General features: G+C 41.2%; 1 protein-coding gene across 3 annotated transcripts in view; it reads right to left on the reverse strand.

Moving 5' to 3' along the window:
- The window catches only part of GTF3C1 (general transcription factor IIIC subunit 1), a 42,516-nt gene that overhangs the window by 15,763 nt on the left and 12,604 nt on the right, over positions 1-14,149 (reverse strand). For all 3 annotated transcript variants that reach the window (XM_061993553.1, XM_061993554.1, XM_061993552.1), the window contains exons 12-26: positions 12,444-12,597; positions 11,366-11,469; positions 10,954-11,135; positions 10,370-10,645; positions 9,939-10,084; positions 9,426-9,523; positions 7,828-7,924; positions 7,066-7,243; positions 6,137-6,272; positions 4,707-4,842; positions 2,654-2,735; positions 1,788-1,973; positions 1,080-1,237; positions 794-936; positions 35-116 (exon numbers count right to left, since the gene is read on the reverse strand). In XM_061993553.1, the coding sequence (XP_061849537.1) occupies positions 35-116; positions 794-936; positions 1,080-1,237; positions 1,788-1,973; positions 2,654-2,735; positions 4,707-4,842; positions 6,137-6,272; positions 7,066-7,243; positions 7,828-7,924; positions 9,426-9,523; positions 9,939-10,084; positions 10,370-10,645; positions 10,954-11,135; positions 11,366-11,469; positions 12,444-12,597 (2,158 nt within the window). The remainder of the gene's footprint in view (positions 1-34; positions 117-793; positions 937-1,079; positions 1,238-1,787; positions 1,974-2,653; positions 2,736-4,706; positions 4,843-6,136; positions 6,273-7,065; positions 7,244-7,827; positions 7,925-9,425; positions 9,524-9,938; positions 10,085-10,369; positions 10,646-10,953; positions 11,136-11,365; positions 11,470-12,443; positions 12,598-14,149) is intronic.

The following is a 14,149-nucleotide window of genomic DNA, read 5'->3' on the forward strand; positions in this document are numbered from 1 at the left end:
TTCTATGACCTTTTAGAATATTTTCCCCTCCTACCTGTGGATCTTCATAATTACTTTCTCTATCCATGAAATCATCAATGAGGGTTTTATCTTGGTAAACCTCAGCAAGGCAAACTCTGCAACAGATACAATGGAAAGTGTTGTGCATAGCTGAAATGTTCCCACTTCAGTACAGACCTGATAGCACTAGGGGGCAAGAAAAGTAACAATTTATAATTGACTAGAAGTTAGATTTTGTATTGTTCTGGTCATGAATCACAGCATATAAAGGGCTGGAAGGGAACTCGAAAGCTCATCCAGTGCAACCCCCCTGCCAGAGCAGCACCACCTCGAGCAGGGCACACAGGAACTCACCCAGCTGGGTTGGAATGTCTCCAGAGAAGGAGCCTCCACAGCCCATCTGGGCAGCCCCTGCCAGTGCTCCCTCACCTCAACAGGGAACAAGTTTGTCCTTGAGTTTCTTTGGAACATCTTCTGTTCCAGCTTGTACCTGTAGCCCCTTGTCCTATCATTGGCCACCACTGAGCACAGCCTGGCTCCAGCCTCCTCACACCCACCCTTGATGGATTTGTAACTATGAATGAGGTCACCCCTCAGGCTCCTCTTCTCCAAGCTACAGAGCCCCAGCTCCCTCAGCCTTTCATCAGGAGGGAGATGCTCCACTCCAGCATCTCTGTGGCCCTGTGCTGAACTGTCTCATGAAACAAGACAAAAGTATTGGAGGATCAGATCCTTCCCCTTAATGTCAGGGAAATTTCAGCTGTAACTAGAGCAGAGATGGAATTCTCCTTACTTGTAATTAAGATAGGTCTGTGGATTTCTGACAATGTACCGAGCTCTTCGTCCAACAGAATGAGAAGTTTTATCAAGGGACTCCTCGAAGCTGCTGTGCATGATATCCCGAACTACTTGCCAGGGAACAAAAGGCCCTTTTACCTGGGTGAAGAATAGACATGCTTGGAGTTCAACTTCAGCTTTTCCATACCCAAACGATGGCCAGAAGCCAGATGAATTCCAAAAGGACTGGCAAAATGTGTGTTCAGTGTGTAGGAGCTCTGTGGGACGGGCCTGTGAGGTACCTTTGCATTGAGCACGTGGCTAGCGATTCGGCACAGCATGAGCAGACTGTCCTCCTGCACCGTCCAGGTGACACGCAGACGTGTCATTCTCTGCAGGGCACTCTGGTCAGCTTCATCATGGTAACGAAGCCTTTTGCTTTTTTCTACAGAATCCTCTTCTAAGAAATGCAGAAAGAAAAAGAAAAGAGGTTCTTTCAGCACACGTTCTGATTAATTCAAGCTCCTGTTGCAGGCAGTATCAACACCAAGTGGAGTTTGTAAGGTTGAAAGAGAAAAGCAGAGAAGTAGCCATTCAGAAAGTAATGTGCATTAATATCTCCCCCAGAAATAAAGAAACAAGCACTTTAGTTCACAAAGTGACTACCTAGAGCATTGTGCATGAGGAATCTTTAAGCCAGCCATCAGAAGTTGATGGTGAATTGCAAGGAGCTGAGCTGGTGCAGACATGACTGGAATTTCTTTAGTTTGTACAGTAGAGTAGTGCAGTTGTGATTCACACACAGGTGACAGAGCATGCTGCTGGTTTTCCCCAGAGCTAGCATACAGCCTCAGGACACCTCAATCTCTTCACTGAAAGAGACACTTCAAAGAGATGCCACTAAGTCTCCATTTCCCACGCTATGTGACAGTCACATCAGCTTTTCTAAAGCAACTTGCAGCAGGCCTATGCATTAAAAAGAATGCTCCTTTTCCTGACACGTTCTTTACCTTTCTTTTTCTTCTTTGTCTTCTTTCCAGTGTCTTTCCTAAGCCTCTTCCTCTTCTGGCTTTTTCCTCCTCTCACTCGTTTGTTTCGACCCTGGGTTGGTTCTTTACTTATTTCAATACATTCCTCTTTCTGGACAAGTGATTCAGATCCTGTCTTTGTTTCTCCCAAAATATTAATTTTGTTACCTAAAATGACACATTTAGCAGTAGTGGAGCTTTATAGCAATGACACTCTACAATGTAAAGGTATAAAGAGCAAATGCCAAAGTCTCAGTATCTTAAAAGGCAGATGCCCTCACAGACTTGCTCTCTGTTAGTCACATCATTCCATGCCACTTCCCAGTAGCTCACAGAATAAAATCCCACATAAATGAGGAATCATCAAGTAATTACTGAGTGTAGTGTACACTGCACAAACACAAGGGAAACGAGTTGAGGTTTTACATTCAACCAGAAGCACTTCCTCCTCCTTGCCTTAAATGTTAGGCTATGCGACTTTAACAGTGCCTAGTCACACAAAACATTGCTCCCTCTAGACTTTCTGCAAACTGCACATCAGAAATTACAAAGGATAAAAATGACTGTTCTACAGGAAAGTGTTTACATATCTATCTTCTTGCCCCAGAAGCATCCTAGATCACTGTAAGGAGACAGGAACAACCCATATTGTTGATATTGGATAAAAAATTATTGTTCCATGTGTCCAGAAATAGAGAAGGAAATGATTTGTCTATTTTACTGCCCCAGAAGCATCCCAAGTTACCATAAGGAGACAGGAATAGCCCACATTCTCCAAATTGGGTTTGACAAAGATAATACCAGCTTTAATACAGTTACAGAGCCCACCACCAGCATGACCACCTTACCTCCCGTGCTGAGTGGAAGGGGATGTTTTGTTAAGAAGGTCTGGAGTCTCATTGTCAGTCCATTTTCAGAAACTGTACTTTCCTAAGACAACACAGCTTTTTAAAAAGGTGATATGCAAAAGGAGTGCTCTGGTTTTAACAACACTATGAGTTATGTCTTTTGAGTAGTGTCAGAAATAAGTTTTCACTCTAAAAGAAAAGATCCCTGGCTACAATGAAGAATTCACTTCAGCATGTATTTGAATGGCTCAGGAGCTTTTCTTAAGTCACACTGTAATGATCACTAGGTTATGAAGGTTAGAACTTCAGCAAGTCTCCTCAAGTTTAAAAGAAGTCATCACTGGAAAGCAAATGCTTGATCCTTTCATTGTTACAGAGGCTGAGCAGAATTTTCTGTACACCAGTATTTTTTTCAAAGCATTTCACTTTCCAAAGGAACACCTAAAAAGCACAAATCCAAAATGCAAACACAAACATTGAGTAAATCCCTCCTACACCATATTCTATCTGCCTTAAACCTGAGCTCAAAGTGACTGCAGTGTATTAGGAGTTTTGCCATTCTCAGCAAAATCCCTTTCTCCTGTGTGGATTCGTGGAATTCATCGGTTGGTCAAGGACACGGAGAGGAAAGCTGAGACTGAAGAACTGCTGGAGGTCCTGTTAATCATAGAATCATTTAGGTTGGAAAAGATCTTTAAGATCATTGAGTCCACCTGTTAATCCAGTACTACCATGGCCAATAAACCATGTCCTTCAGTGCCACAGCTCCATGGCTTTGGAATCCCTCCAGAGATGGTGAGTCCACCACTGTCCTGGGCAATTTAAGCCTCCCTCTGCATGTTCAATTTAAACCTCCCCTGGTGCAACTTGAAGTCATTTCCTCTTGGAAATGTTAATGCTGTCACTGTTAATGCTGAACAACCAGGTGACAGAAGAGCAGATGAAATTAAGAGTGAAATGATTGTGCCTGAGGGGAAAAAAAAGCAACTCTAATTTTGCATCAACACTGATAGGTTCTAATTTGTCCACTACTTAGGGTAAGATAATTACAGCCAATTCTGTGCAAGCACCTGTTTAATGCTTGGTAATAGTCAAAAAGCAAAGCAAATGTAAGGACAGGAAAGCAACACTATGCAGCTGTAAAAATCCAGTCAGCCACAGCCTGAAAGCAGAGATTCTGCTTCCACATTAAAAAGGATAAAGTAGAGCTAGAATGGGTAAAAGAAAGGCAACAAGAATGATTTAAGGCAGAAGAGATTCCAGGCTGGGAATAGTTAAATAATCTAGTAGATGCCAGTCTTTAAACAAACAGATGATGATGGGAAACATAAGAGATGTTTACAAGGTCAGGAGAAAGGGTAATGGAGAATGAATTTATTAAGCAGCTTAAACCATCCAAAGTGAAGTGGCGACACATAACAAGACTTTGAAACACTTTGCTACATGAGGTTGTAGTTATTAAAGATTTAATAGTGTCCAAGAAGCAATCAGACAAATTAACGCTAAAAGAAAAAGCTATTTGCTTAAAAAAAAAAGCCAATAAGTGCTTTGAAATATCACCCCCAGGTTTAGAATGGCCTTGAGCCAAGCTCACAGGCAGCAGGGAGGAAATACCATTATACAAACTCCCTTGCTCTTACAGCCTTCCCAACAAAGCTTTTATTGGCAAGCATCAGAGGCAGGACTGGGGATGGCCATTCTTATTTGCCTATGTCATTTATTTTGTTTCAGTTTTTACAGCTTCTATACTCCAGAAAGGCAAAGAGTACCACTAAGTAACCTAAATTGCTTGCTTAACAAAATATTTCTCCTCTGGTTTAATGTACTATGTCAATCAGTTCAGATAAAACTTGTGTCCAATTCTTTCATTCATTCATTTCAGCACCAACATTACCACACCTGGCATTTGATTCTTTCCAGTGATGCAAAGATGTGCTGAGACATGACTGAGAAAGAGGGCAAGTGCTAAGGTTGTACCATCAGTATCTCAACCTCTTTAAGAGTATTAACATTTAGAAAGGTCATTACAGTAAATAAATTGTAAAATACCCACCTTCCTGGTCTTATTGATGATGTAGCTTGTCCAGATCCAATTGCGTTTCAGATGCCCATAAAAGCTGGAATCCAGACCTGCAGCCCCCAGCCCATCTCCAGGGATGGTTCCATCATCCACCACCTCTCGGCTGCCTCTAGGAGTAAGATGAACAACACCTATAGTCATTACTTTGTAGGAAGTGCCTTCTCAGCTGCTCCTAAGTGATGTGGGTGCAATGTGCAGAACTGTCCCATTGCCCTCACAATTTAGAGAAGGAAATTTAGAAGAGAAAGATGCTTCTTCCCTTAATCCTGTCCCAGAAGCAGTGTAACAAAAATGCTTTTCCATTAAGTTTTAACCCCTGATATTTAGTGACTATTGGAGATTACACCCAGAGCAACTTCTCTATTCCAACAGCCACGTTCAGCTCTGTTCTCAGCCCTATTCCTGCCACAGAACTAGAGAAGATACCTGCTCAGATGAAAAACTTTCTCAGGACAACTGTGGGGAAAATCTTTCACAGGAACTAAAGACAAACACAACCCTTTTTTACAGTCTTTGTCACTGCACTGGTCTCTCCAGTTTTCTAACAAATGCATTAAAGCTTGTTTAAATACATATACAAGCCAGAAAAACAATGCACTACAGTTCTGTCCCAGCAAAGAGAATGAAGCTACCAACGAGCAGCACGTAATGGATGAACTGGTACACTTCACAAATGAGTTATTTAATTATGGCTGTGGTGTTACAGTACAGAACAGGAAAGAAAATGTCTTCTTTTATAAATACAACACTTTACAAGGAAATCATGGAGACAAACTTCCTCTAATTCCAAAAAGGAACATCTAACTACGAATGAGCTTTGCACATGCAGTAGATACAACAGCTCTGACAATCGAATAACATCAAAGAGAATTTCCTCTTCCCGTACAACAGGGACCATAAGCAAAAGCTGACAAGTGGATTGAAAACAGGATTTTTTTCTATCTGCAAGGACTGGTAGAATTTGGTTCCCTCAACTCCACTATTTTTTTCCTAAGATAACTCGATATATCTTCCTGTAACACAGAACTAACTGAGGAGACTTTAAAATGGATTGTTTATTAAAGCAGAATATTGACCAAACTAAACCCCAGTGCACAACAGTGTAAAAGTGTAACCAGCATTCTGCATGGCTGTCACAGATGAAGTGTACCTCAAGCACCCTGCCTGTCATTAGGCAGAGGATGATTTGCTCCAGAGATCCCTGCCAGATTTCATCTGTGTACACCAAAAGCATATGAGACATTAACCTGTGCAGCTAAGTGCAACACAGAAGGACAGACCTCAGAATGTGACACTGAGGAGCTACTGAAGCTACAAGGTACCTTGAGCAACGGCCTCAAAACCAGACCAGTTCGTTTGGCCCATTCTATTCAAGCAAAAAAGCAAGGATCAAGATGACATACGTGGTATATTCCAACATTGCACATTTTCGTTCCAGGTTATGTTTATCCACTGCTGACTCTTGTTCCATTTCTACATCCAGAGCACTCTCTTCTCCTTGAACATGACTTCTCTTTGAACGAGGACAACGGACAACTCCTAGACATACAAATGGTTTTGACTATCAGCATGAGAAGTAAGACTTCAAGACCTTTTCAGTCCACCCTGCTATGGCAAACTACTGCTCCCAGCCAGTGCTAACATCTTTAACCACTTCTCAGTAAAACATGTTACCTTCTCCCAGAGGCTAATGGTGTTTTTAGTTAGCTTCCAGTAGAAGGCACTAACTCATTCACAATTGTATTCAGAGCAGATGTAATGAGAGGCTGGTACTCTTTAGAAGGATACTCTAGGCATGGATCACATACTTTCCTATACTCAAATGTGGCAACAGCCCTCAAGAGATGTGGCAGGTTGTGACTGCTGAAACAGTGTGAACATTTTGCATGTCTGACACTATATTGCAGACACTGGGCTGCTTAAACTCTCTTAACTTCTCATTTTACTCGAGCCATCTATTAGGTTTAGCAGCAACTTCCTAAGGAAAAAGGATCTCTGTTTAAACAGAGCTATGGTGAAAATATACTGGTAAGTATTTTCAAAAAGGTTTTTGCAGAACTGGATTAAAACATAACAGGGCTATTGTCAAATGTGGTACTTCTAACAGGAAAGCAACACTTTGCCCTTACAATTTCAAGTGGATCACAACTTCATAGAACTGTATGGACAGAACTTCTAAGAGGGTTTTTTGATCCACAGGGCACCCAGCCAAGAGAACAAAACACTAGAAGTGACAAAAAAGAGCTTGCCTCAAGTTTTAGGAAAGGAGGAGGAACTGTGGCATGAACAGAATAAACAGTAAAGGTGCTCAGAAGGTACAAGTATACCATACCCAAAGGTGTATTAAGGCAGACACACTGCAAATCAAACCAGAAGTTTTCCACATCCTGCATGGAGTTCAGAACATACAAGCGCCTCTCAAACGGGCGGCTACTGTGAGCCAGGTTGTAGTGGGGGTCACAGATAGTGGTATCCACAATCACAGCATTTCTCTTCATATACACAAACACCTGTCAAATACAGCATATTTCAGGCTGGAAGGTAAAAATCATTGAAATTGCCTAATGCACAGGACACACAAGTTAATCTAGTTGAGGACTGCTTTGTACTTTCTCAGTCTTTGCTGTGTTGAGGCAGAACTCTGATTGCAAAGACACCATAATTATCTTTCTTATCCTCACAAAGCATATGTTGGAACTGCTTTTCCCTTTGCATGTGCTCTCTATAAAAATGAAGGTAATTATTTCACTCTGATCAGTGACTCTGTTCTGTCAGATATCCAATGCTTGATGCCTTGCTGGAAAAGAACATGGCATGCTCGTTTTTCATCAAGTGTTGCCAGTCTGGAACCTCCTAGATCATTGTTGTGTGCAGCCTCCAGCTTTAGATGTTTGAATGGTGACCTTCTAGAGAAGGAGGTAAAAATTACCTGCACAACCTGCAGTATGTCACTTGGATCTGGAGGTGTACACATACCTCTGAAACATCAGTACCTTGATTAACTATTTAAGGTAATTACAAACCCCAAACCTTGCACTTATGTCACTGGACAAAAAGCCATGAAGAAGAATGATTAAATCAGTTTTAAAATTACCTGGTCTTTGTCTTGAAACTTCTCTGTTGGGCCAAACTGTATCAGTCCCATGTAACATAATCTTTGAAGGTTTTCCACCACTGAAAAGATGTACCTCCTGCAGTAATATTGGGAATATTACAATTCACACTCATGAAAACATTACAAATGAGATCAGAAAACATTCTCATGCAGCAGCCCAGAGCTTCAGGAAACCACTGCTTTTATGAATGTTAGAATTTCTGAAGTGGTATCTTTGTTTGAATCATCAGCCTATGGAAAAACATACAATAAGCTGTAGACTTCCTTTCCTCAAATCACAACCACAGTATTTTAGTCAGATGCTAATTAAGACATATGTAAAAATGAATGAAAACAAGGTAAGAACAGCAGCAGATCTGCACAAAACTTTGTGTTCTGAAAAGATGACACGAGTAAGCAAACATGATTGCTTCATAAGGGCTGATAAGCCTTGACATGTGCATATAAAGAACTGGGCAACGATCCTTGGAGTCAAGGTTGTTTAGAATTACTGATCCAAGAAACTGCTTTCTATTGCTTATAGCTTTGGCAGAGAAGTGCAACATTTCCCATGTTGTATATGGCAAAATGCTGAAAGCAGCAGGAAACTTCTGCAAGATCTAGTTTCTGAGAGAGTTTGTCACAAAACTGTTGTAAAAAATTTGCCCCCACACTTAACTGTACAAAGATCTAAGTTTTTCTCTGTGGTTAAATGGGAAGTGTGCTTTGGCAAGAGTTTTCTCTAGGGTTCAGAAAGATCATTTGACAAGCCTAGAAATACTGAAGCAAATTTGGCCAAGTGAATGAGAGGGTAAAGAGACAGCTTGGTTGTATGTCATACTGTTTTGCATAAACCCATCAGATTGAGCCTGGTTTCAGAAGAAAAACCACATCCAGTTTCCTTGTTACTAAGATTTAGCAGGTAATAGGTCAGGCAGCACAAACCTGAGCTGATCATGAGTCTTGACAGTTGATATTGTCTATCACTACTCACTCACCAAAGCCAAGTCTGCAGGTCTGCAATGTGTTGTATATGGCTCAAATCCATACACTTAGCAATGACTTTCTGGGGAAAACTAACGTGCTGTTGATTCCACATATTCAAATCACTCTCCTTTAACATCACTCTGATCTCAACTTCTAAATCTCCTAGATGAGGAATGGCAAACAATGGCAGACATGGCACTGAGAGCATGAGTAGAAATTGAATGGTATGTATGAGAGGCAGGAACTGGGAAATGTGGCATCTTCTCAAAGATTTATGAAGGACAGTAACATTTAGACTCTATTAAATTCTGAATTTAGCAGCAGTCAGGAGTGTGTTTTACACAGAAGTAACATCCTGCTGATGAGTTATGAAGGACAGAACCTTCCAGCTCTCAAACACTGCCTGACAGCATGCATGAATATTGTTTATTAGTTTCTCATTACCTTCTGCTTGGGAGAGAAAATACAATTTGGCACACAATCCTTGGAAGATTGATGATCCTTGTCTTAAGTAACAAAGTTCTCTTTTACCCAAACAAGAAATAACTGAGAATACAGTCAACCACTGTTGTTTCCCCTCTAAAGCCATTTACTTGGACTCATCTGCTTACCTTTTGTAGAGAAGCTGCTGCCGGACTGACCTGGGAAGAAACCTGATCAGAGTGTGTTTTTTTAGTGGATCATTTAAAAAATCTTCCAGACCATCCACCTAGAATTAAGAAGTTGATCAAGATACAAAATATATCCACCCTTTAAAGTATCAAGCTTTGCTACCAGAACTGTCTACTGAAATACTTCCTAAGCAAATGGTTACTGCTTTTGCAAAATGCTTAAACATTATTCCTGTTAGTCAATGAGGCAGAAGATCCACTGAGTTTATAAAACAGTCTTTGCAAAATGTTAGCTTAGGAATTTGCAGCATTACAGGGCTACACATTTTTTTTCAGTGTGGCTGTAAAAGCAGGTACTTTTCTTGGTAAAAGACTACCAAGAACTGAAGTGTCTAGTCTCCAGTGGCTAGTTATGTTGATTTAGACTAAGAGGGTATTTGTTACTGCTGCTAGGTAGAGTTGGTATCATCAGACTCTAAGGTAAAACAAATGTTAAACAAAAAAGCACTGTACCTTGTAGCTGACTTGTACTATCTGTACAAAGATAGAGAGGGGCAAGCAGAGAAGAATGTCACTAACAAGAGCCCATCCAAACCCAAACTCTCTGTGAACTGGGAGAGGAGGGACGTAGCGCATCCACGACGTATCATCCACGTACACTAGGAACAAGAAGACTGGCTCAGATTCAGGCAGGACTAACCTAGCAGTTTTGGTAATAGTTTTGCAGTGGGTGTTGAAGCAGCATACATCTGACACTTCCTAGTCTAGAAATCTGGTCTTGATGATCTTATAGGTCTCTTCCGGCCGAAACAATTGTATGATTCTACCCTAGGATTATCTAACCATTGACTTCCAATCTTTTGTGAAGAAGACATTTACATTTTTTTAAGTGTTGAACCATGGCAAAGTCTTTAACATTAAAGTCAGGATGTGGCACTTCTTACCTGTTTGGTTAGCCAACTCAATTTCAGTTTCCTGTGCAGAGATTTCAGGATTCACCACAGCAGCTGTAATTTCTAAGGTCCCATCTGGTTGTGCTTCAAGTACAGCCGCAGTCACATCCAGCCCTTGTTTGCTGCCTTTTTTCTCACCATCACTCCCTCCTTTTTGCTGTGTTTCATTCAAAGGATGTCCATAAATTAAGTACCAGAGGAACATGTGGACCATTCTTAAACGGGGCATTTTGGGAAGAAAGCCAAGAGAACGCCCAAGTCCTGGAACTGGGAGGGAAGATGAAGTACCATACAGAAATAAAAAGAGGATTAAGAACAGGAGAAATAGCTACCTCTGCAAATCTGATGTGAAGAAAAATGGACAGTTGAAAGTAAATACAAGCTACAAATACTAAGTTACAAGTAGTAAAGAAGTGGTAGTGAATACAAATACTCCAGTTTGCAGTCATAACAAAAATCAGTGCCTATGAAAACCTGAGAGAGTGACACTGCTTTAATGTCAACCAGAAGTGAAAGTGATGATCAGTAACAAAATAGAGAGAGTGATGACAGAAAAAAAGCAAAGTCAGCTGTACCTGTAACGGGGTGGTAGTTTTTTAACTGTGTTACGCCCATTTTTTCATCAGTTTTTCTTGCCCAGCTGTTATCAGCTTTACTTGAGTTTTCTTGGGCTTCTCCTGAATCACCAGCTGCATCTTGCCCCTGGTTTTCATCCTCAGCATGGTCCTGGGATGTTGGTGTCTGTGGAACTTTAATCCTGCATTAAAACCACACAGCACTTGGTCAAAACTAAGCAGAATTCAATTCCTCTTTTCTTCTGACTTCAAGAGACATTCAGCATCTTGCTTCACCTTTCTCTGTTGCTAAAAAGGAGATTTATTTCCCTTTCTTTTGATTATTCTGTGCTTATTTCCCCTGTACATGTTTTTGCATGTACTAGACCAGCCAAGTTCCCCAGAAGCCATTTAGACCATCATTGCAACTTGCCTGTTTGCAGTGCTTGAGTTGGAGATTCGGAAACGCACCTGCTCGATGGCACTTTTCACAAGGGGATCACTAGGACTCACCGAAGGATCCACAACAAACTCTACCTGTTCAGAGCAACACAAGACAAACAAAAGGTATTCATGGAGATATTGGCTCTTAAACAGCTGCAGAAGTTATCAGAGATCAATAGACAGTTAATTAAGAGTAGCCACAATGTATGAATCCTATGGAGGTTTAATAATTCACAGAATATCATCACTTTTGGCTGACAACTCCTGTTTCTAGCTTGTGTTAGGCAAGAAGTCAGACCATATGTTCTCTGTACCAATAAACAGTTAATGTCACTGCTACAAACCTCAGGGTTTTTGGGTTTTAAAATCTGAACTACTTGGGGAACAAACACTCCAACTTGCAAATATTAGGCTGAATGGGATGAATGAAAAGTCATACCTCAGAAGGCAAAAGTAATACACAGTGCTGCTGAAAGTGCACAGTTCTCATCAGTAAGGTTTCATATATGCTCTACAGTAACTGCACAGCAGATAATTTTCAGCACTCTCTCCCTGCTCATGAACATCTCACACTAGAGTTGCAATGAGAAGTCTCAGCTTCACAACTACAGACATTCCACTTCCATAAACCTCAATAACAATGCATTTTTATGTTTTCTCTTTTTTAACTAGACCACATTCTATAAATTTAAACTCAGAAGTTATTTGGTGATTTCTCACATACTCTTGGCTTTCCAAAGAGGATTAAACAGAATGGTGTAGCAGCCTGACGGTGCAGAGAGAGAACCATGAACTGCATAACTGACAGGCAGCAGAACAACTCCAAAGGAAGATTCAGAGACTTTGATCTTTGGACTATTCCTTGCTTTCACAACTATCTGCAGCACAATAACTAAAGGCACTAATCTGGTTTCCACAGTAGCTTAGTGTGGGACGTAGCTTCCGGGCAGCATAACTGTGGGTTCTGCTACTAAAAGTGAAGTCACTCAAGTATTTCAGTAAAAAAGTCAGATAAGTCAGAAGGTTGTGAGAAAAGCTGCTTCTGCTGCCAGCATTTGTGCACTCACCTTTTTACTAATGCCATCCTGAATGACTGTAGTGCGATAGAGCCTGAGGAGTCCTTCTCGTGCGAGCTTCTGCACCAGCCGTACAATAGACTTTTTGCAGCACTTAGTGGAGACACCTTCCTGCTTCTCTTGATCCATGACCATTTTACGAAGCCTAAAAGATGCATAAACCCCCCCCCACCTTGCATTTTAAGCCCAGCAATGCACCAAATTGCCTAAGCAGTTTGTCAGAGGGTATAGGGTGAATGCATATTTCCCTACTTCTAGCAATTATTGCTCATTTGGTCTCTTTTTCTGTAGATAACTCATAGCTCAGCTGTATTTTCTTTGTAACCAAGCTATTCCTTTGCAGGTGAAGACTGCTGTTCTGATGCCTGATTTCTCTGTGAATGATTATAGTGCTGTTATGAATCCAGCCTCACTAAGGTTGGTGAAAACCAGAGCTTTTTTTTAGGTGGTGATTAAACAAACACAGTTTGTATTTCCACTTGTGAGCTGGGTTCAGCTTGGGTCAGGAGGAGTTTACTTAGTGGAATTCAGAGCTCAGAAACTTCACATGCAATCACAATATAGATACACATATCCCATCAACTGAAACCAACTCACTTCTTTCCTTGCAGTGGTCTGCAAGAGTGCACTCAACACCCTACTCTCCTAATGCCTGTTTTCATGCACTGTCTTACAACCACCCCAGGCCCTACTTCTGACTCTTTTAATCCTGGAGAGTCAGTTCTGAAAAAGATATGGAAGGGTATTCAGGGAATGAAGTAATAAGTGAACACACAGACAGACAGACACACACACACACACTTACTTCAACTTTTCAAAAGACCATCACCTCCTGGTAACTAACATGGCTGGAAAGACAACACCAGCAAATTTCTTTGGCAGAAATGAGGGAGAGGCAGAACTTTCACCAGAGGGAAAACCATGAGCTACCTGTTGGCAGCACTGAAGGGACAACAGAGACCTGAAGTGTCTTCTGAGCCCACACTTAGATATGACTAATCAACCAGTCGTGAGGCTGGTGCCAGGAGATGAGGGGTTAATTTTACAACACTCTGCAACTGAACTAGGTGACAGAAGGTTTCCAGATTCTCAAACTAGAGGTGAATAAGACCCTGTTTTCTTACTGAATTCCTATAGCAGGCAGCTCTGTGTTTTGACATGCCAGGATCTTATCTGCTGACACAGAAGACGGACAGTGCAATCCTATTTGTGACAGCAAGAGATCTGCCAATTTGGAAGCCAGGACCCCAGGAGAGCACCAGAATTTCCATTTCACTTTGGATGTGAATCTTAAAAGGCTGAAAGATGTTATAACATTCAAGGAAGTATCTTTAGCCCAGACAAGGCAAATCAGAAGACATATAACCACACAAAACTCCTAGGCTCCAATGATGCCTGACTCTCTACAGTCCATACACAGTAACATACGAACAAGTTTTGAAACCATGAAGAAGTAAAACTTATGAAGATGAAAGAATCTTCAAGCAAGAAAGTGCTGTGTCTTCCTATGTGGCCCCCAGCATTGGCATACTGTGAACAGAGAGAAAAAGTTCTCTGATGTCTATTTTTGGGATACAAACTTCTGTAATCACCTGTAGAGACCTATTATTGCTTCCAAACAGCTGATTAACTTTCGAGATTCAGTACAAACACAACCCCTGTCACTTTCCATGTGCCATCCTCTCCAACATTATGGT

This window comes from Colius striatus, chromosome 3 (genome assembly GCF_028858725.1).
Source record: "Colius striatus isolate bColStr4 chromosome 3, bColStr4.1.hap1, whole genome shotgun sequence".
Lineage (NCBI taxonomy): Eukaryota > Metazoa > Chordata > Aves > Coliiformes > Coliidae > Colius > Colius striatus.